A 23,924-nucleotide genomic window follows, 5' to 3' on the forward strand; every position below is an offset into this window, starting at 1 on the left:
CTCTCTCTCTCTGTTTCTCTCTGTCTCTCTCTGTCTCTGTCTCTCTCTCTCTCTCTCAAACACACACACTCTCTCTTTTTCACACACACACACACACACACACACAGAGAGAGACTGAGAGAGAGAGAGAGAGAGAAAGTCAATCCTACTGGGCTATTTTAGCAGCCAAGTTAATTTAACCCATGTCTAAATGCCCCCAGCCTTTTAATACCCTGAAAAACTAAACTGGATTGATTTTAATATGTATATACTTTAAATAAGTTATCTAGACCTTCATCTCTAAGTCCTCAAGCTTGGGTTTAGTATAATCTATGGACTTGTCATCCTCTGGGGTGGAAGTCTCGAACCTGAGGTTCCTTACTGAGGGATGTGTGTGTTAGTTGCTGGGCTTTAGTGATGAAAACATACAGGATGCTCCTCTTTTGGTGAGGGTGTATGAATGAGGCAGAGTGTGTCTAAAGGACGAAGAATTGTTTTCATGCAACCAGGCTCTAGTTAGGTCTGTCTAGTTGAAAAGAATAATGTTAAGTTTCCTTTTCAAAGTAGCTCGAGTAAATAATGGGTTTAAAGACAGAGCTAAAATAAGCAATCCAATCTAATCCAAGAAAAGGAGGGGAGAGCACAGCAGTGCCCCATGGGGCTGCACTGGGGAGAGAGCTGGAAGGCCAGGGAGCTCATGACCAACTCTGTCTGAAATATGCTTCATCCTACCCCTCTACTTCCTGTCTCCTCTTCTGCCTAGCCTTGATTTCTCCTGTCAGGTGTGTTCTCTGGGCTGCTAACCTATAGACTGAGAGTTTGGTCACATGGCCTTGGTCTTGGGTTTGATGACAAAGTTTTAAGAGTTTTCATGGGGTTGGGAGCATTGGTACCTTCCCAATCCCAGCTTTAGTGGCAGGGCAGTATTTGGATGTATACTATAGTGGCCCTCAGAACATCCTACTGGGCACCATCTCTGTTGGCTTGGAAATCCCTTCACCTCACTTTATGCTATGGTTGCTCCCTCACATAGAGTCCCAAGATAAATGACAGTGAGTAAGAATGGTCTTCATGTTTATGGCTCTAATTTACTGCTGGCTTTGGCGCTGTGTTCCTGTGATGTCTTCAAGCATGCCTGGTTACCTCCTCCAGACATTTCATTCTCAGCTAAATTTCCTTCAGGGTGATGCTTCAAAATTGAGCACCCTACTCTGCCTCCTGTATGGTAACTAAAAAGGAATTATTGGCTGTTCTGTTTGCCGAAATCAATGAGTTCCTGACTGGAAAATGACGAAAAGCCAGCAGTGTGCATGGGGGTTGCAAAAAACCCATGCTTTCAGCAAGGCTTGGCAGCAGGGAGGGGGATTTCAAACACCAAGGTCAGAGAACTAGATGGTTTCTAATTAAGCCTGGAATTCAGAACTCTCTTAGGAAGTGGGGTTTAGTTGTCATAGCCATTCTGTACTTGAGGGTCTTTAGAAGATTTAACATAGGCACTTATTTATACCTGAGTCCAAGTGTTCCCCTATGACACATACAGACAAGAATGGCAGTTCTTGAGTATCTAGCTTGTAGGCATTCATGCTGTAGAATAGCCAGGAACTCTGTTGTGGAAAGACCGGAGCATTAGATTGTCTAAAACAACAAAAACAAACAAAAAAAAAACCCAAACCAAACCAAACCAAGCAAAAACCCTGACAGCAAAAGCTCTCAAATACTCTGGCATACCTATATCCTATAGAACTCTCAATGGCAGCGCCTAGTAAGTCAACCTGTAGGACATGACACTTTGAATTTCTTTCTCAGACAGTCTTGTTTGTGTTTCTGAGCCATCAGTCAAAATGGTCCTGTCAGATTCTGTAAAACACCACATGAGTTAGACCTGTGGTGCTTTTGTTAGTCAGCAGACACCCTTGTCTAGGACCATGTTCACCTGCCTATCCAGCCACCGAGCATCTTTCTAGAGAATACAGAAGGTTGGAGTAGATGCCTCTCTAGAGATACCTACATCACTACCTACCCTGTCATTTTGAGGCCTTCTCCTCAAGTACCCTGTCCATTGTATCATTCAGATAAAAATTAATCAGTCACACGTACTTCCAGAATGCTGAAGCAACTCCCACACTTCCAAATGTCATCACTCTTGCTTTCGGTCCTTCTCTGTCTCTTTCAGGCATTTGGATCAAACAGCGTATTTGCTGGTTGTCTGGTGTCTTGGTCAGGGTTTGTATTCCTGCACAAAACATCATGACCAAGAAGCAAGTTGGGGAGGAAAAGGTTTATTCAGCTTACACTTCTGCATTGCTGTTCATCACCAAAGGAAGTCAGGACAGGAACTCACACAGAGTGGGAAGTTGGAGGCAGGAGTGGATGCAGAAGCTATGGAGGGATGCTGCTCACTGGAGTGCTTGCTCAGCTTGCTTTCTTACAGAATCCAGGACTACTAGCCCAGGGATGGCACCACCCACAATGGCCCTCCCACCCCTGTTCACTAATTGAGAAAATGCCTTACAGCTGGGTCTCATAGAGGCATTTCCTCAAGGGCAGCTCCTCTCTCTGTGATAACTCAACTTGTGTCAAGTGGACACACAAAACCAGCCAGTACATCGGGGTTTTCTAGCTCACTCACTTCAAACCTTTGGAAAGAGTGTACTGTGCTATGATAAACCCACTCAGTCCCAGTGACTGTGAGGGCCATGCTTTCTCTGTGTAGAATAGCTCATTTGTCTCACTTAGTGTTAATGAATCACTCAAGGAAGATCCTTCCCGAAAATGCCCCTCCATTGCTCTCATCTTACATAAATCTCTGCTGGCATCAAGCAGTTAATATTTGCCAAAGAGCAACGGTAGCTCACATCTTTGACTACTCAGCAAAGCTGAAGAGAGCCTCCTTGGGCTTCTGCTGCTTATGTAAGACTTTTGACCCTCATCACATTGACGGTGATGACTATGCCTCTTACATCCCCTTAACAAACTCTAAGAGAGGGTCAAGGTTTTTGTAGGGGAGGGGTGGCATTTCATGTTGCTGCCCCTTTGGTTTTGTCTGCCCCCTCTTCAGCAGGTTTCCAGGCTGTTTGGAAGTCCCTGGCTGAGCTGTATATTTTAAAACAATGTATCCCAAAAGTTCTGGCTAGTCTAGATTACAAAAGTCACTTCCTGGACTCTCCACTGTCTTGGAAACAGTGATGGACAGCTATTGGCAGGTGATGGGTCAGCGGTGAGACAGAGGCCTAGCAAGGCTGTCCAACTCTTCAGAAAGATTCTGCCAGCTTCTCTGATTTGAATTATGTCTGAGGAGGTTGCCAGGAAGAAATACAAAGTTATATGTTTTGCTACCAGTAAAAGAAATTCTATATGCTATTGTATTAACTCTGTTTGTATCAGGCTAGAAAGTGATAGATAGGTTTGTTTGTGAGGCTCAAAATTCTGGCCAAGAAGGAAAGATAAATTTCTTGTCATAGGAATGTGGCATTTTATGAGACAACCTCCATAGTCCTGCCCCAATTTTATTTTGCCCTAGCAACAAGGCTTCCCTTTATGTTCCTAAAGTATCATTTAACAACTCTGTGGTCATACACTAAGTCTAATTACAGATGGTGATGATAATGATGGTGATAGTTGTGATGGTAATAAAAGTTGAAGGTTGTTGTTGATAATGATGATGATGGTTTACAGTGGTGGTGGGCGATAATGGTGATGATGATAATGATGGTGATAATGATGGTGCTGATGATGATGATAATGATGGTTACAGTGATGGTTTTTAAATTTGAGAACCAACTGTTTTTTTCTTTATTTGTCTTTTGGTTTTGTTTTATAGCAGTGTCCTTGGCTCTTGCTTTAAATGGAGTCTGCACAAACACTATTAAACTAATAGTGGGAAGGTAAGTTCCAAAAAGAAACACATGATGGCTTATAATACACAGTTCATCTGTATGGCAACTATGACCAGAAGATATTGGGAGGACAGATTCCGGTGTGTCTGGTTTTCCCTTAAATTGCTGTTCATGTGGGATTTCTGACCTTCAGTGCAGATTTCTTCTCACCTTTAAATTATGAACTCATTACTTTAGAGGGGAGCACTTGTAAGAGAGTCTGTCCACTGGCTGGCTGATCACATTTTCTTTTGGCCAAACCCTGCTACTGGCATCTCCAGAGCCACGAACTACTACCCAAGGCCCTTGCCAGGCTTGTTATTCACTTATCAGTTTTGGCCTTTAATCAATTCATCAGATCACTTATGTACTGTTCTCTTTGGAATGAGATGTGTGGGTTGGCATTTCAGATCTGGCTTTACGACACACTTCCCTTATTGCTCCTGAAAATAAAACAATCTTGAGCCTCCATTTGCTTTTCCTTCTCCTCTGGCGGCTCCGGTACAGAGTCAGACGGGGTTAATGAGGCACCCTGAACTGGGACATCCCTCCAGATCTCCATGCTTATCACATGGTTGGGGCTCAGATAAAGTGCTCATTCTCAAGCCTCGCCGCCTGAGGTTCTGGTTGAGTAGGTTAACCCCATGTTAGGAAACCTGTCTGGGGCTGAGAAAGACAGGGCAGGGGCAGCTCTGATAGGTCACAGAGGCACTTTCCTGAGATCCCAGAGCCAGGAAGATCACTGTTTGAGTCTGTATGCACTAACTATGACTCAGTATGCATGGTAAAAAGGAGGCATGCTTATAGCACTAGCAAGCCTCACCACGGTCTGCACACAGCAGTATTGGAGTAGAGCCCACAGAGTAGTGGACTGGCACATTTCTACAATACAATCCTCATTCGCATAGAACATTCAGACTGTGGTGACATGCTGGGCTCAGGATTCAATTCTGTGGTTCACAGCTTATGTTTGCCACTTATGGATTATGGATGGCCTTGGCGGGAGTACCATCGCCTTCAGCACCCTGACCCTGCTTTAAGGATTCTCATAAGCACTATAGGCATGGTGGATATGCAGCACCTCCTGCCGCATCAACACCCAAGGCTAAGTTAATATTAGCTGTGGATGCTCCAGAGGGCCTGGCTTCAGGGCCAGAATCACCCTTCTGTCCTCAAGAGATGTCTACTCCACTCCTGCTTTAAACCAGAGCCACCAGCCTGGGTTACTAAACTCCTCACACTGTGTGACTGAGTTGTCAAGTTTTCCAGCGAGGTTGAGGGCCACTACTTGAGGAAAGACAACTGACCACCAAAACTTGGCATGTAGGGATGTCATGGTCTAGCTTCTCAGAACCTGGGGCCAGGGTCTAGATTGGTCGAGCAGTAGATCAAGACAGGAAGTCCTTCTTGATTCTGATGATATGATGCTTAGGTGCCTCTAGGAAGTCCCACTACCTAATGCTCAAGACCTTATCTTTGGCCAGGTATTGATTTCTCCCTTTCACAGTTGTAGAAATGTGGCTGAGGTCTCCTTAAGGCTACAAACCCAGCTCCAATTCAGGCCCTTTTGACTCTGAGCTTTTAACTGAGCATTTCCTTAGCAACTGTGTCCGAAGGGCTCTCAGGGATTACTCCTGTGGATGATGGCAGAAGGGGTCTGCAGAGGGGCGGTACATGTGGGGAGGAGGGATGAGCTTGGGGGCTCATTGTGATGGCAGTGTCGTATATTGAAAATGTCCATGGTGTCTTTTGTAGACCTCGCCCCGATTTCTTTTACCGCTGCTTTCCAGATGGGGTGATGAATTCAGAGATGCGCTGCACAGGTGACCCTGACCTGGTGTCGGAGGGCCGCAAAAGCTTCCCCAGCATCCATTCCTCCTGTAAGTCCAAGGAGAAGATACCCTGGTCCTCCTGCTTGCTTTCTCGGGGTGTCTAAGTGGAAAGGATGGTTCTGGTACTTGAATGTTAGCGCAGTGTGGTTTTCTTCACTGTGGGATGGGTGGTTTAGAAAACTGCTCATTGGTCATGAAAGCCTGCAGCCAAGGTTCCAGTGTTGTATATGTTGCTTTTGTGAGCTTGGAAGAGTGTGGTGTGAGAGGCATGAGACATTTCACTCTTGGAAGCTATGACACATAAATTTGACAGTGCAAAGGGGATTTAACAAGCTCCTTGACAACCAGCGTTCATTCCAGCACTGTATCTAGTATTTTTTTTAAATTAAGGTATTATGTGTATGATCAAATATATAACACATGTCCATACAGATAAAGCATATGAAAATATGTTTGTAAGCACACGAACCTCAATAAATTGTTTCACCATAAATGCTAATTAATGCCTGGATAAGCTTTACACAAAGACTAGTCTGAACCAGCAGCAAAACAGCATAGCAGAAAAAAGACAAAAGACAAAAATAAATAAATAAATAAATAAGAAACCCCACAGATCTCTGAATTATGACACATCCTGGCTCTGCCATGCCTTGGCTTTTGAATGTCACCTTTCTGAGCCTCGGGTCCAACTGTGTTAATGGAAATAGGCATGCCTCCATTCTCAGCAGAAGTGAGGATTAAAGTCAGTGATCATAATTACTAACATTTCTGGAGCATCCTTCAGAACCAGAATGTGGAAGTGCATTGTTTTATTTAATCCTGCAAGGATAAGGCACTTGGGCTTTGGACTTGTCACAGTAGCTCTCCCTGTTATTATTTACTACCAGAGCTGCTGTCTCAGACACCAGGCATTGGTCCTCGGAATCCAGAGATAAACAAGACACAATACGGCCTGGAGAAGTCCGCAGGTGTAACAGGCTATCTGTAGTGTTATGACTCTCGGGGTAATTGGAGACAGGCTATGGTTGCAGGTGACTTCTCTGAGCAGGAAAGATTCCTGTCAAGCTGTGAAGTTCTTGGTCCCGCATAAGTCTAATCATTTATTTTCAGCAAGCCTCTTATCTTAATAGGATTTTTCTGAAACCTGTGACAAAGATGCACCTTATTGGTGAGTGGCTGAGTTGAGAAACACCTTAAAGCTTCTTTGAATGGACATTTTGCCCAGAGACGCTAGAAACTTGGATCTGTCAATGAGCTATGGGAGCGGCAGGCACTTTAAGGGGATCATTATCAACAATGCTCGCAGCACTGTAGCCTGTCAGGTGGAGGAGGATCTCTTCTTACATGGAACAGTGAGGATCAGATAGGGTTGGTTATTCATTGAGGCTAGCAGCCTCTGGAGTGATGGTGTTTCCCCCTTTATGAGATTTAATATAATAAATAGAGTGTTCACATTCCATGTCAGTTAAATAGATGCCTTATTTTCTTCTCTATAGCTATGAAGATTATAGTGAGTGGAATACTGTATCCCCTTCCTCTAAAAAAAAAAATCCAGGCTTATAAATATGACTTTATTTTTTAAAAAGGGTTGTAGTTAATAGTACTGCAATAAATATTAGAAATTTGCCGGGACCATTACTTAAGGAGTTCTCTCCCCCCCCCATCTCTCTCTCTCTCTCTCTCTCTCTCTCTCTCTCTCTCTCTCTCTCTCTCTCTCTCTCTCACACACACACACACACACACACACACACACAGTGATTACAAAAGACAATGGATATGCTAAACAATTTGACTGTAGTAACCATTCTCTATGCATACTTTCGCTTTCCCTTAGAGTTTAATTACCAAAGCAAAATGAACAGTCAAAACCCCCCTCAAGTTAAGAATATTAAGATAAATTCCTGGATTTAGGGTATCCTGAAACCCAGTGTCAGATGTTCTCGAAGGAGACAGGCAGAGAGGGTTGGAGGCGGAGGTGAGGAGAAGGCTACCTGAGGACCCAGCAGGACAGAGTGATACAGCCACAGCCAGGGAGCTCGTGGATCTACCAGAGCTGGAAGACGCTGCAGGAGTGGTTCTTCTGCAGAAGACAAGTGGTCCTGTCGATATCTTCATTTTAAGAATCTGGTCTCCAGAGCTGTAAGGGATGAGTACATGTTATGTTACCAAACCGATGACAGTTTTTTCCAGCAGGCTAGGAAGTACGTAAAAAGAGCCAGATGCAATGCCATAAGTATGAAAGAGTCGGCCTTAGAGTCACCAGACACTGCTTCATAGGTAAGGACGTGGTGACAGAAAAGGTATGACTTTGGGCTGCAGTCAGGATGCAGGAGTGCTTCCTTCTAATCTTGTGTGTTTCTCGAGTCACAGTTAGAGTGAGTGTAGGTGCCAGTTGGAAGGGTTCCTGCTAAGTTATTATACCCATTGTTGTTAAAAGTTCCAAAACTGCAACGCTTTGAAGGACCTGGCGTAGTATTTAAGGTGGTGGTCAGCTCCTATAGGTTCTCCATCTATTTCATTACAGCTTGGTTCATTCACACCCTCTATCTTTGATACTGTGCTGTTTCTTGTGCATGTGTATATTGTGTGTACATATACATGGGTGTATATATTCACATGGGTAGGTATGTGTGTTGTGTGTGTTGAGGCCAAAGGTAGACATGGACTATTTTTTCTAAGTTATCTTCCACTTTATGTTTCAAGATGGGGCTTTCTCCCTGAATCTGGAGCTCCCTGCGTGGGCTAAGTTGGTTTGATCCACACGCTTCAGAGATTCAGTTGTCTCAGCCTTGCTGGTCTGGCATTCAGGATGTGCATCACTATGCCCCGATTTCTCTTTTCTAGAATGTGGACCTAGGCATCCTAACTTAGCTTCTCATGCTTGCATGCACGGCAAGCCCCTTACTAACTGAGCTATCTCCTTATCTTTATTCTTCTCGAGGTGTCTTCCCCACTCCTAAAGACTTGCTGCTAGTGCTGAGTTTTAAAGGGCTATACATTTTAAGATCACTAGGAAATGAAACCATTTCTAAAATAAAAATCTTAATCCCGGTTTCTCAAACAATTGACAGAGGACCATAGCATAGGTTAGCATCTGTTGGCACATTTGAACTTGGGCAGGAAGTAGCTCTCATGTGACTAGCTCATGCTGGCAGACTATAGACCTCAGAGATTAGTGGTCGAGCCTTAAAGAAACATTTCTATTAGATGTGAGTTCTCTCCTCCTCCGCCAAAAACACTGGCTTTCTCCCAGGCTGCCTCTGGCTGTCTGCCTTGTAGATGTGTGGATACAGGGGTCTGGGCCTGACAGGCTTCTGGGCAGAGGCTGTTACTACCTCTTGCCTCAGACGGCTCCTTAAGACATTAACGTTTGCTCTTGTTGCCAGAGAGGATGTTCAACACAGCTCTGGGTTTTGAAGAAGTTGCTTTCATCTGTGTTCTTTCCCTGTCTTGTGACAGGATAGGGGTTAGCTCGAAGGGAGCTGCCTTATGCAGTGAGAAACCCATCAGTGCTCTGTCCTGCATTTCTCATTGTCACCATTAGGACACCTCATGATTGGTGTGACTTTTTTGCTCCTCAGAAGAGATGACCTCGGTGGACCTTCATTTTGTTACAAATGCTTTATGTTCCTTAAACAATAAATTTTCTAGTCCAGACTTGAGTAACTGGATGAGGTAGATCCCAGGCTAAAGAGACATGGGCCAGCTGCCTCTGTTTGCAGGTCACTGACGGCTGGATGTAATCCACATCCTTACATTATCCTGTAGAATATTTAGTTCTTCTTTGAATTTAAGAACAGATATTCATTTGTTTTGAAAACAAAAGAACTTGGTCTGAATCTCCCTTAAGTAGCTGAAAGGCTCCAGTGTGGCATACTCACACAGCAAGCATCAAAGCCCCATAGAAGCTTTTGCATGGGATTTGCTCCTAGAGACATCCCTAGCTTACTTGACTGGAAAAGCAGAGACCACAACTGCACACAGCAAGTGGTTTTAAACTTGGGATTTAAAAAAAGAGTTGGCATTGTGCCTTCTCCAGGTGCTGAGTGTGACAGCGTTCGGAACAGGGGATTGTCTCAGTCTTTGATTCAGTATCTGTTCAACTTCTAGGGGGATGGTTTATATAAGGGAGAAGCAGGGAATAACAAACCTATGATACTGTCAAACTATCCAGAATCATCTGCTCTGCAAAACTGGTGGGAGTCAAGAACTCCTTCCTGCCTCTGATGAGAGCAATAACATCCAGATATCAGTACGTGAGCCGCTTCCAGCCACGGCTCCTATCTGTAGACATTTTGTACTAGAACATCGAGATGTCTCTTCATCGACTTGTTGTCTGTGGTGGCTTTCACTTTACAATGGCAGAGCTGAATAGCTGTGAAAGGGATATAGGGCCCATGGAATTATAGTTCTGATCTGTCCTTTGTGGAGAAAGATCAGCAGCAGCCTTGCCAGTACCAGTACTATAAGGCGGCAGCATCAAAATCTTAATAAGGCAGGATACTTACAGCTGCAGAAGAGGAGAGGTAGAAACAGGAGGAATCACGGGATTGAAGGCACTATGTAGCAAAGCTTTTGTCTTAAACAAGCTGGGCTGGTTAGGCTGTTTGTTTGTTTAACCTGATACAAGCTTGGGTCATCTAGGAAGAAGGCATCTCATTTGAGAAGGTGTTACATGTAGCTTTTGCTACCCTGCCCTAAGCTCCAGGAATCGTTCTACCAGCCCTCGCCCAGAGAATATTGGATCCGTGGATTAAAAACACAGCCACACTTTACACAATTTCAACCTGTCTTGTTGGCTCAATTACTGGGCTCTTCTAAGTCTTCCTCAGCTAGCAAGCCCTTCCTAATACTCTTAGCTCAGCACCTGTCAACTTGCCCTCAGCTTCAGTTGCTCAGTTACCTTTAATCCCAGCTCAACACCCTAACCTATTGTCCCTCTGAAGCACGGTGAAAACTCCTTTCCTTTTCCTGTGTCTCTTCTCCTCCCCACCCTGGGGACCTGGAAGTTCTGCGGCTAATCCAGCAATTGGCCCCTGGCATCTTTACTGATAGATCAAGAACCAATTGGGGAACAGGACATTGTCATCAGAACCACCCCTATAATAAATGCCTCCGCAAGACTGGCCTGCAGGCAAATCTGTTGGACATTTTCTTGATTAATGATAGATGTGGGAGATCCCAGCCTACTGTGGGCAATGCCATCCCTGGGTTCATGGACCTGGGTAATAAAACGGGCTGAGCAGGCTAAGGGGAGCAACCCAGTAAGCAGCACCCCTCTATGGCCTCTGATTCTCTTTCTGTCTCCAGGATCCTGCCCTAAGTTTCTTCTCTGATTTCCTTCAGCTAAATGAGACCCTATCTTTTGTTTTTTGTTTTTGTTTTTTCCACCTTCATAACTTCCTAAGGGCGCATTCTGTACCTCTGGTCATCTGAGACTTCATAATGACACACCTCACTGGAAATGTGTACTTCTCTATGTATTGTCCTGGTCACTGGACGTGTCTTTTTAATTGGGGGATGGGCCCCCTGTTTCTTTTCTAGATCTGTATAGACAGATGTTGAGTTACTTTTACATTATCTTTTCTTTCCTGTTGTCTGCCTTTTGGTTGCTTTATAATCACCTATTGGAGATGCAAAGCTTTATAGACTTATATAGAATTGTCATATTATTTTCTATTTTCAATTTCTAAGAGCTTTCTCAAACTTTGGGTTTTTAACAAATGCACCACCTTGTTCTTTCTGTCACAGATGGGATGGCTCTTATTTCTTTCTCTGTGTCTGGGAATTTTACCCTGCCTTCTCTGTGTCCTCACGAGCTGCTTTGTTCTTATACCTGGTGTTCTCAGCCTTGTCTTCTAGCTTGAAGATGGATGGCCAAAGCTAACTGGACAAAATACATTAACTGGCCTTTGCTGAGGGTGACTGCAAAGGACCTGGGCATGGCCATGGGCCCTGCTTGTTAGCACATGGCCTTCACCTTGAGTCTGGCTCTCCAGTTTCTTCCAGAGGTGTGAACCAGAGCCCTGGGTGCTGTGCAGGAGGTCTTGATGGATCCTGGGTTACTCACTGGACCTTTTGTCTAACACCCCCTTTTCAGTCTGGTTACTCCATGGGACCCCCTACTTTCCTCTTTTTCAAAAGCTTCTAGATTTAGGTTGTAGGTGACCACCTGGCTTCATGGGTAAAGAGTAAATGCGGCTTCTTACAGTAACTCTTTGCTAGCCTGCTTGCGATGTCCTGGCTCATCTGCCTTTCCCCACACTTGATGCTAAGGCTCCAAAATTTGCAGGGTTCTGTAGGTTGAAAGGGCTGCTTCTTGTCTTGGCTGTCCTCTGTAGACAGGAAGAATGAGTTGTCCTCAGCTCAGTAAATCAGCAGCTGGTTTGCTCCCTCCTTCTCTTCCTACAGTGAGGTAGACGTCAGGCATTGCCAGATGGAATCTGCATTCTGTTTGGGTATGTTAGGGTTCTCCAGAGGCACAGAACCAATACGATGTTTTTCTCTGTCCTTTCTCAAGACATCTACTTGAAAGGAATTGACTCATGAGGCAGTGGGAGTTGGCAGGTCTGAGTAAGGCAGGCTGGCAGGTTAGAACTTCAAGGAAAAGCTGATGTTACCATCTTGAATCAAAAACATACAGGACAGATCAGCAGGGCGGATGCTCAGGCAAGGTTTCTATGTGGCACTTTTTATAACAGAGTCTCTTGTAGTCCAGGCTGACCTTGAACCCAGGCTGTGTGTCTGGATAGAAGTGTGCATATAAAATGTATGTGCATGAATGCATGTATAGCCAAAGACAACTTTGTTGATCTTCCTGGCTCCATCTCAGAAGAGCTGGTATTACAGTCACGCCTCATCGTACCTAGTGTATATAGTGCTGAGCTTCAAATATTTGCACATGGCAGAGAAGTGATTTACTGCTGAGCTCTGTGATCTGTGCTGGAAACTGAAAACTGGAAAGTATGCTGTCCTCACACATGGTAGCATATGACCCAACACTGAGCTGTGTTCTCAGTCTTCTATGTGATGCTTCCAAAGACAAATTCTTTCTTATGGTGGGAACCCCAGTCTCCTCTCCTAAGGCTTACAAGCGATGGTATGAGGCCCACTCGCTGTGTGGCGTGCAATGTGAGTGCTTAAAGTCAAGTGATTGTAAGACTTAGTCACTTTCTAAGACACAGTAATTTTTAGAGTGGGTTGGACTTTAGTCACCATTTAGGTGACTGGGCAACTGCAATGTGCTACTCTGATATAAAACTAGCTACCATCCTGTTACTCCACTTCTCTGCCATTTAGAAGTCAGAAACACTGTCACAGTGCTCCAATGGCCTCAGTGTAGATGATCCATCTGTTGTTAGGTCCATGTTGAGTCCTGGTGGTGTTTCTGACAGCAAAGTCCTTGAAAGACAATAGTGTCTGGCTTCTCAAGCTGAGCGTCTGGTAGTTGCTCTTGGCAGTGGAATCTAAATAGGTTTTAGCTACAACTTGGGAAATAATCACAAGACCTCATCTATGCCAGGTTGAGCTCCCATCAAGCATGAATATTCAATGTCATAAAGCAGCTGTTGTTTAAGTTGGCTAGGCTAGCTTTTGCATGGAGAAAAAGAGAACGGGAGTGAGAGGAGGTGGCAAGATTCATTTGTTATGCCTCCTTTTATGAAACACAGTTGCTATCATGGGTTGCTATTGGTGGACAAAATACTTGACAATTGCTTCTTTATGCTTCTTTTAAGCATTGAATAAAAGGTCATGAGCTACATGGGCTATTGGATCTACCAGGACAAATTGCTGGTGATTTGAGGTCACTTATTATGTGATTTTTCTTGTAGCATAAACACTGAAGCTTCCATTTTTATTGTTATTACAGCAAACATCAGCAGACATGCGTGGTACAAGCCCTTCCTAGTTCTCTTCTTCCCAACCTAAGTTATTATCCTCCACTCCAAGCTTCCAGAACAGTTGGGAAGATTATGAGGAACCACTGCATTTAGTTAGTCACATTTTTCTACTCATAAGAAGACTCTCCTCCATGCTGGATGGCTTACTTTGAGCAGGCAAACATCTGGAGGGAAAGAAATCTCAGTTCTGTACTAGGAATTAAGCCTAGAGCTTTGTGCATGCTCACACATGCTAGGCAAGCATCTAGCTCACAGCATGGCAGATATCACACTGTGGAACAGTGTGTCTCTGTCTGTTTATCACAGTCCCCCATCTCCTCCCTATGGATCTCGTTAAAGTTTCCTCTCCTTAAGTCCCACTAGGAAATTTTAATGTAAGGATTGTGTATCCTTTAATATACTCAAGAATAAAAGATCCCAATGTCGTCACCATGTCAAGAGACATCAGCAAACTTGGCAAGAATTCCTCATTGCTCCCCTACAGTGATATTTTTTTCTAAATAACTCTAATGTATAAGACTCTTCATCTTTCCAAGAGCTCATTTCATTCCCTGAAGGGATGGCATGTTTGTCAAGAATATATATTCTAGGGCAATCATTCTTAAGGGCCTTTTGTCCCTCCATAGTGACACTTAACAATATCTGGAGACATTTTTTATTATCTGGTGTGTGTGTGTATGTATGTACACATGTGTCTCTATGTGTGCCTGTGTGACTGTGTCTCTGTGTGGGTCTATGTGTCTGTGTATATGTGTTCCTGTGTATCTATGAGTGTGCCAGTATGTCTGTATGTATATGTGTATCTGTGTGCATTTACGTGACTGTGTTAATTTGTATGCATGTTTATATGTCTGTCTATCTGTGAGCATTTATGTGTCTGAGTCTGTGTGTACATGTGTATTTCTGTGTGTATGTATGTCTGTGTATATATGTCTGTGTTTCTCTCTGTGTATCTATATGTCTGTGTGTCTGTGTATGTCTATGTGCTTGTGAGCATGTGTATGTACACATACGTCTGCCTGTGTATATATGTTTGTGAGTGTTTATGTCTGTTTGTGTCTGTGTGTCAGGGTGAATGTGTGTGTCTGTGTATAGGGGATAAGGCTACTGAACAAAGGAACAGTGAAGCCAAGGGACTATGAACAAGAAACTTCTGAAACCGTAAGCAGAAACAAGTCTTTCCTCTTTTAAAATGTTTTTTTTCCAAGCTATTTGACATAGTGATAAAAATCTGACCCATACTCTATATTTTCAATTGGCTGTTTTAGTTTTCTCAATACTTTCCCACTCCTGTTGATAGTTGATAGATGGTAACAATATTTTCTTTTTAGATTTTAACCATTATAATAATTGATACTTTGAGATATGTAAGTCAGAGCCACCCAGTCCTTATAGATGGACGTAGTGGTCGATAATGTTCTTTCTGCTCAATGATGCTTCGCCCTGTCCGGCCCAGCCAACCCTTGTGCTCTTCGTCTAGCCTATTGTTTTCTTTCTTTCCCTTTCCTTTTTCCTTTCGTTCTTTCTTTCTTTTTTGTGAGCTGCAGATTAGCTTTGTCTATTTAAACCTCATACTCAGGGAATCATACAATGTGATTCCTTTGGTGCGTGGTAGCTTTCGATCAGTATAATGTCTTTTAATTCTTCCACATTGTTCTAAATATCAGTAATTTATTTCTTATATCATCCTACTGAGTACTACGAAGCTGCTTATCCATTCTAAGCGGTATTGGGGATTTCCCCATTTCTTATGCAGTTCTTTTCATTGATATGTGTTGCTGAATCATGTTTTTAAATATTTATGAGTAGCACTTTAGGTCAAAGTTATTTATTTTTAACATTAGGAGAAGCTGCTGACCTATGTTCTAAAACACTTGCCTCAGTTTACCTTCTCATTGACAATATATGATACCTCTAGGTTTTCCATATCACACTAACATTTGATGTTATTAGACTTTTTAATTTTAGTCATCTTGGTGAGTATGCAGTGGTACTGCTTGAAGTATTAACTTTGCACTTCCGTAATGACAAATGATACTGTGTAGTCTCTCCTTTTGCATAGTGACTGTTCACATATCTGCCTATTTGCATATCATCTGCTGAAGCTCATTTTCTTTATTTATTTATGGTTAGTTTCCCATATTCTGTTCATAACTTTTTTGCCTATAAATGTTTTGTGATATTTTTTCCCATTTTGATGGAGATCTTTGTTTGCTCGTTAGTTTTCTTGATGGTGTTTCCTCACAAAAGGCCATTTTATAATTTGATTGAATTTCTTTCTTGCATGGTCATTATTGTGTCCTGTGTAAAATACCAATTGCTACCTTATAGTTGCAAAGATACTGCTATTGTTTCCTTTAAAAACTTAATTGTTAGAGGCAGGCAGATTTCTGAGTTCGAGGCCAGCCTGGTCTACAGAGTGAGTTCCAGGACAGCCAGGGCTATACAGAGAAACCCTGTCTCGAAAAACCAAAAAACAACAAAACAAAACAAAACAAAACAAAACAAAAACAACTTAATTGTTGCAGCTGAAGGGATGCCTTAGTTGTTAAGAATGTTGGTTCCTAATACCCGTGTCAGGCAGCTCTCCCATAACTAGCTTCTCCCATAACATCAGATGCCTTCTTTTGACTTCTGTGGGCACATGTGTTGAACACATGGCATGCACACACCAATAAATAAAAGTAAATCTTTTTAAAGAACACTTTATGATTTTTTATTTCATCTCAGGAGCTTTCCCAAATCGCTTTTTGTTCATAATGTGAGGTATGTTTCCATATTGAGATATAATTTTTCAGCTTCCTTTCTTGAAAAAGACTTCCATTTCTTTATACGATTGCGTTAGAGGCTCTGCAGAAGTTAATGGAGTGCTAACGTATGGTGTGGTTATCTGCACTGCATATGCTGTCTGCTCTTCTGTGTGCTTCCCTCCAGCTGATCTCACCATATTGATCACCACACTAGCACAATGCAGGTTGAAGTTAGGCACTTTCAGTCCTTCATCTCTGTTCTTCTTTATCAAGATTGCCTTTGGCAATTACAAACCCTTTCTTTTTCCACGTACTTTGGAATAGGCTCATATGTTTCTCCGAAGCCTGCCAGTGCTGGGTAGGGGATGGTGTAGAGTCAATCGACTGCCCTCAGGGAGAGTAACTATCTCTTCACTATCAAGTGTTCTGCTCCATAAAGTCTATTTCTCCATTTATTTATAAAGTTCTATTCCTCCGTAATATTTTTATAGTTTTCACTATGTACAGCTTGGGTGCATTTTCAAAAACTAGTCTTTGAACACTTTTATTGAGATATTACTTACGATACAGTTTCAACCATTAAAATATTTTGTGGTTTATGGTTACAGCCTGTGTTTTATAGTTCATTCATAGGGAACTTTATAGGCTCAGTCACAGCCTAGGACATTTCTGTCATCCATAAGAGAAAGCTTGAAACCCTTAGCTTCTCATTTCCCATCTTTCACTTGTCCCCAGAGGCAGTCAACCACCAGTCCATAGTTGTCAATTCTGAACAAGTCAAATAAATTAAGTTATATAATATGCAGTTCTGTGTAGCTGCCATATTTTATTTAGTGTAGTGTTTTCAGGTCCCATTAATGTTGCAGTGTGAATAAAAAATTCATTTTAAAATATTTTATTAATTGTTGAGAATTTCATATATTTTGATCATTTCACCCCCTAGTTCCTCCCCCATCCACCCTGTCTTCCCTACACAAACAACCTTGTGTCTCACAGTTTTTCTTTAAACTTATCAAATCCTATTTGTGCTTCCCATGTATTCTTGGGTCTGTGGCCATCAACCAGACATGGTCAATCTTAAAGGAAATGGACTCTCCCTCTCCCAGCAGCTGTCAATTGCTAATAGATCTCAGCTAGAGGTGGCGCTTTATGTCTATCTCCCCATCTCAGTGTGGGATTTTGATTAGCTTAAGCTTATATGGATCTTGTGGAATCTTGTGCATGCTGTCACAAATGCTGTGAGTTCATCTGTGCAGCTGCCCTGCTGTGTCTAGAAGATACTGCTCTATTATGGGCATCTACTGCTTCTGGCTGTGATGATCATCACACACACGAGGATCTTTCCACACCCTCTTCTGTGATGATCTCTGGTGAGCCCAGTGTGGAGGTATATATTACTGATACTCTGTGAGAAGCTGAGCATTCCATAGTCCTATAATATTGTATGGAAATAGAACACAATTTCTATTTCTATGCTTATCAATTGATAAATACATAGAGGACTATTAGAAATAATACTGCATAAATACTTGTATACATTTGTTTGGATGGGTTTCAGGTTTGTGGGGGGCTCATAACTAGGTATGGAGTGATGGACCACACGGAAGCCCTGAACTTGGCTTTGAGAAACTATACTCCTGCTTTGCATAGCAGTTGCAACATTTTATATTCCCACCAGAAGTAAATGAGCTCCCTGAAGCTCTTTATCTTTGTCACTAGCCACACCCCATCTTTTGAGATGTATTAAGGCTGTCCTAGTGAATGTGAACTGTCTGCTTGCAGTTTTCCTCTGCATTTCCTATCTTTTTCTTAGTGCCATGCAATACCTGACAAAGACCTAAAGGCAGGAAGAATTTATCCTCATGGCTCATGGTTCAAGAAATGCAGTCCATCTTGATGGTGATGGCTGGCAACAGGTACATAAGGCACTGGTTAATTTGTGTAGTAACTAAGAATCAGAGAGGGCTACATCCCAAAGGGGAGCAGGGTATAACACTCAGACTCCTCCTCTATGGCCCTAAGTCTGCCAGCCAGGTCCCACACACACCCAGAAATATCACAACCTCCCAATATCATACCACCAGCAGGGAACCAAGTACTTGAGCACATGAACCTGTGGGAGACATTGCACCTTTAACTCATACAGATAAAATCTTTTCATTTACTTATTGGTCACTTTTATACCTTCTTTGGACAATTTTTGGTCTGTCTTTATGGTAGAGTCTTAAGGGAGAGATCCCATCCAGTATCATTTTCCTTGTCCAGTCTAGCTCTTCCCCCACTATCCTCTTCTGTGCTGTTATTACAAATACATCCCCTTTTGATACAGTACAGGCCCAGCAAGGCAGTCACCTACCATTCCCTATGACTGATTTTATTTTAAAGAAGATGAAAAGATCCAAATTAATATTGTCTTTAGTACTATTTAAATACTATTTACATAAATAGGGTTATTTTTGGTTTTGTTTTAGTTTTTGAGTTGATTTTTTTTATCCAGCCACTTTGCTGAAGGTTTATCAGCTGTAGGAGTTTACTGGTAGAATTTTGGGATCACTTATGTATATTATCATATCATCTGCAAATAGCAATACTTTGACTTCTTCCTTTCCAATTTGAGTCCCTTTTCATCTCCTTTGGTTGTTTCATTGCTCTATCTAGAACTTCAAGTACTCTTGAATAGATAGGGAGAAAGTAGGCAGCCTTGTCTTGTTTCTGGCTTAATGGAATTGCTTTAAGTTTCTCTCCATTAAACTTGATGATGGCTATTGGCTTGCTGTATGTTGTCTTTATTGTGTTCAGACATGCACCTTGTATTCCTGATCTCTCCAAGATTTTTGACATGAAGAAGTGTGTTTTCTCAAAGACTTCTTCAGCATCTAATAAGATTATCTTATGTTTTTATTCTTCAGTTTGTTTGAATTTTTGTATATTGAGCCATCCCTGCATCCCTGGGATGAAGCCTCTTTGATCACAGTGGGAGATATTTTTGATGTACTCTTCTTGGATTTGGTTTGCATGTATTTTACTGTGCATTTTTTGCATCAATGTTCATAAGGAAATAGGTCTGAAATTCTTTCTTTGTTGAAATTTGTGTAATTTAGGTGTCAAAATGACTGTGGCCTCACAGAATGAATTTGACCATATTCTTTCTGTTTCTATTTTGTGGAATAGTTTGAGGAGTTCTGGTATTAGCTCTTCTTCGGAAGTCTAGTATAATTCTGTGCTAAAATCATCTGGCACTGAGCTTTTTTGTTTGGGAGACTTTTAATGACAACTTCTATTTTCTTAGGGGTTATAGGACTATTTAGATAGTTTACCTGATATTGATTTAACTTTGGTAAGTGGTGTCTATCAAGGACATTATCCGTTTTATTTAGATTTTTCAATTTTGTGGAGTATAGGCTTTTGAAGTAGGACTTAGTGATTCTTTGGATTTCCTCAGTGTCTATTTTTATGTCTCCCTTTTCATTTCTGATTTTGCTAATTTGGATAGTGTCTTTGCCTTTTAATTAGTTGGCTAAGAGTTTGTCTTGTTGATTTTCCCAAAGAACCAGTTCTTGATTTCACTGATTTTATTGTTCTCTTTGTTTCCAATTGATTGATTTCAGCCCTGGCTTAGATTATTTTCTGCCATCTACTCCTCTTGGGTGTGAGGTTCCACATTTCTCTGAGTCTCTGTTTAATTTTGTTCATTTTTCCCTCTCTATTCTTTTTATCTGTAATAGATGTCTATAAATGTACTACTTCCGTCTCTTGATGGTTCTGATCTGCACTTGAATCTCTCTGATGAACTCTACATTTGTATTTTTCAACTCTATTTTCATATGGCTCCCTTTTACATTTGTTTCCTTGTTGACATTTTCAAATTGTTGTGACATTGTCATTTAGGTTGATTATTTGGGCTCATGATGAGGCATAATGAGACTCTTGACAGGAGGCACATGGTTGAGACTAGCTGCTTACCTGATTTGGGAGGTGGTGATGGTGGAATGGAGTCATCTAGGCACATCCCCAGCAGCCTCTGTTACCTCCTGAAACTTCCACCACTGCTTTCTTAGTTCAGATTCTCTAGAGGCATACATGCATGCATACATGCATGAGCAGGTGCGTGTATGTGTATGCAAGTGTATTAGACAGTGACAGTAGACACACTTACAAAAGAGTTAAGTTGACCTATACTTAAGTTAAGTTATACTTAAGTTAAGTTGGTCTTCCTACTATTCTGATTGCTCCAAGTCACCAGCCTATTGAACTGTGCTGCCTATATGCAGAGTGGATCCTCTGGCTTCAATTTGCCATCCCATCTTCAAGTCATTTCTGAGAGCACCATCACAGACACCCAAAAATGTGCTATTCTAATGTTATGGGTGTCTCTCAATTCAATCCAATTGACAATCAAAGTTAATCACCATTGGTGTCATTAACTGAGGCATCAACACATGAGATGGGGGTGGGAGGTTCATTTAAGATCTAACCCATAATATATATCTTGGCTATATAGAATTTTGTTGTCAGTCATACCTCAGTAAGGCTGAAAATAATTTAAAAGGTAGATATCAGGAGATAACAATGTTCTGTAATCCCCTTCTTTGGAAATAGAGCTATTTCTGAGATGAATGACTATCTTCAGCCAAGGTCTTGAAAAATTATCTTTTAGGTTCAGAATCACATCTCTTTCTCCGTCTTTCTCTGTGTCTGTCTCTCTGTCTCTGTCTGTCTATCTCGGTCTCTGTCTCTCTCCCTTCATCCCTCCCTCCCTGTGTGTGTGTATTTTCCACATTCAAATTTAGAATCCATTTCCTTAAAAGAGTATTTTATTTCCTCTTGTGAGTAGAATTCATTGGCAGACATATTTCAATGGCCTCCACATCGGCCACTTCTCTCCGAGCTTGGTTCCTTATGCCTCTAAGTAGTTTTAGGGGACACTTTCCCCACTATTAGCAGCCATGTGGAGAATGTAGATGTTTTGGGATGGCAGCCCAAGTCAGGATGGTCAGGTACTTCTATCTGCCAAAGGCAAATGAAGCAGATCCTTCCACAGCTAAGTCGGGACATCTTAGGATGATTCCTACGAATGCACCTTTCCTCCATTAGCTTTTGGATCCCAGTTATTTAATGCACAGCAGCACCTTCTTCAACAGTGGCACCACCAGCAATCTTAGCGTGGGAGATACAGAAGGAAAGGTGATTTATATTTTTGGAGGCCATTACATCCCAGAACATATTGCAGCTAACTCCTCAGCTCAAAGTCTTCAGTGGCTTCCAGTTCGCCCACCACTGGTACCTAGACTCTCCCTTTTGTCTGCACCCCCAGCTCCTCACTCCCATCCTCTCTATGAAACACAAGAAAACCTGTCTTGGGCACTGTGTTAAAGGCCAGGAGAGCCCTGCTCCATTTAATACTCCTTACATATTTCTGAATTAACTACTGATGATTTAGCTTGTTGCCCAGGTGAGGATCTTAGGCTTAGGTAGGACTGTCATCTACCCCAAGTGACACACAGCCAGCCTGTAACAGAGGCTTTGGCATTTACACTCAGATTGTCTGACTTTAGAACCCAGGTTCAACTTTACAGCAAAACTCTAGCTAGTTCCTTTCTTTTCTTGACCTTTGCCCTCCCTGCCTTCCCCTTTCTTCCGTATGCTGTCATGGACTGCCCATATTCATTCACTCAACCTTCCTTCTGTCTGCACACTGCTCTCAGGCCCAGCAGTCAGGGGTCATACCTTCTTTGCCAAGAGTTTCTCCTCAGTTAGAACCATTCAGCCTGTGCCCACAGCAGAAGGGCTGCTCAGGGGAATTGGTGTACAATCACCCTCAGAACAACCTTCAGGCAATTCTGATGGAGGAGGTGTATACACATCCCAGCTCCCTGAGCCCTGAGTGAATCTCAAGAATGTTTTCTGCCCAATAAACAGAGCCACTAAGTGAACTGTGCTGTACCTGCCCAGGGTTGTCACTTGCTCACCACACTCCTTGACAGCTACCTGCCCAGGGTCATTACTTGCTCCTCCATACTATCTGACACTTTTTGTCTTGAGCTGGCTTCACTTGTTCCTGGGGGCTTCCTGGTTCATCTTGCTAATATACTGTTGGCACTTGAATCCATCCCAAGGACTTACCTTGAAGGAACACCAAAGTAGGATATTCCATGGCTGCGTCCTGTGCCCTCCAGGTGTTTCTGACTCCATAGGCCTCATCAAAGACTCTGAATCCCAAACCCTGACTTTCACCATCCCTTGTCAGAGTGTTTAATTGAGTCTGGATTTATTGTCATTGCTTATTAGGTTTTTCCCCCCCAGTATCGACCTTTTGCCCCATCAGAGTGGGAACTTTAAAAGACTCTGGCTTTGAAGTATCTTTACTATCTGGCACAATGAACAGTCCAAAATACTCCAGATATTTATTGAGCCAATTGATTTCTTGGTATAACTGGATGAAGCTGTGTTAACTAAAGCTGTGTTTACACTCTACGTGTGTGTTTAGGATCCCAGTGTCATCGCCAAGGTCATGTTTTCAGGAAATCCCACATTGGCAGTAGCCTTGTTTAAGAAAGGACTACATTCTGCACCTGTGAGCACCCCGAGGACAGAATGAAATAATCCATACTGAAGACATTTCCCACTCAAGTGGGTGAAACGCGCTTTTCTTGAGACGCAAAGGCTTGTTCTGTTTCCATAAATTTTCTGCCCATCGTGCCTTGTCTCTTTTCAACCTGGTGACCTATTAAGCAAAAGTGTCTATTCTTTAGAAATATGGGCTGAATATTTACCTGATACCTTTGCATACAGTCATCCCTAATAAAAACCTAACACTGGAGACATTCTAGGTCCTAGAGGCTCCATGGACTTCTCTTCCCTGATGAAGCCTCACATTTCAAATTCTGAGTCTTGTTTCATGACTGAGCTATGCCATCTGTGGCAAGTCCACACCTTCCTTTGCTTCTAGTAAGAAAGAGGCCCAATGCTGTGGCCTCATCACAACTTGAGGGTTTCCTGCCTCCCTCAGGAGATGAAGGGTCCAGGGTAGAGTTACTAGTCCCTTTGTGCTCTGAAATCAGTGGTCTCTGTTGACTTCTATTCCATCTACTGCCAAAGAAGGCTCAATATGCCTACAGAAGACTTGGATCTTCCTGGGACTTTTGATTCTCCAGCCCTGTGCCAAGCATGTAGAAGGAGCCTGGTGTGTGCTGAAGCCCTTCTGCCTCCTTCTGTTAAGCTGTGGGCCTGGCCCAGGGTGGGAAAGAACTAGAAGAATGTCTGTACATTGGGGGCCATTTAACCCAGAAGCTTGGGATGGAGCTGGGGACTAGGGACTTGTAGGAGTGGAAGCAAACTGGTGTCTTCACTTGGGAGCTCTGGCTCCACAAATGCATTTTATTTTTTAGTACATGATCATTTTCAGAATGGTCAGGCTTTTGTGAGAGCCTCCTTGTGCTTATTGCCATCAATCGGTGCATCCAGTCCCAGTCTATGAGTCATTCTCATAGGATGATGTGCATCAGCTTTCTGGGTAATAATTAACCAAGACTTTCTCCTGGAGGGAGGGTAGAGGAAGAGGTTGGTCCTGGCTTTTCTTGGGCTCCT

At 42.6% G+C, this 23,924-nt stretch overlaps 1 protein-coding gene across 5 annotated transcripts in view; it reads left to right on the forward strand.

Annotated features, from left to right (window-relative positions):
* The window catches only part of Plpp4 (phospholipid phosphatase 4), a 138,746-nt gene that overhangs the window by 67,925 nt on the left and 46,897 nt on the right, over positions 1–23,924 (forward strand). For 4 of the 5 annotated variants that reach the window (XM_031388501.1, XM_031388499.1, XM_031388500.1 and 1 more), the window contains 2 exons: positions 3,800–3,863; positions 5,610–5,734. The exons of the other annotated variant lie outside the window; for it this stretch is intronic. In XM_031388501.1, coding sequence (XP_031244361.1) covers positions 3,800–3,863; positions 5,610–5,734 — 189 coding nt within the window. The remainder of the gene's footprint in view (positions 1–3,799; positions 3,864–5,609; positions 5,735–23,924) is intronic. 5 annotated transcript variants of the gene reach the window in all.

This window comes from Mastomys coucha, unplaced genomic scaffold (genome assembly GCF_008632895.1).
Source record: "Mastomys coucha isolate ucsf_1 unplaced genomic scaffold, UCSF_Mcou_1 pScaffold21, whole genome shotgun sequence".
NCBI lineage: Eukaryota > Metazoa > Chordata > Mammalia > Rodentia > Muridae > Mastomys > Mastomys coucha.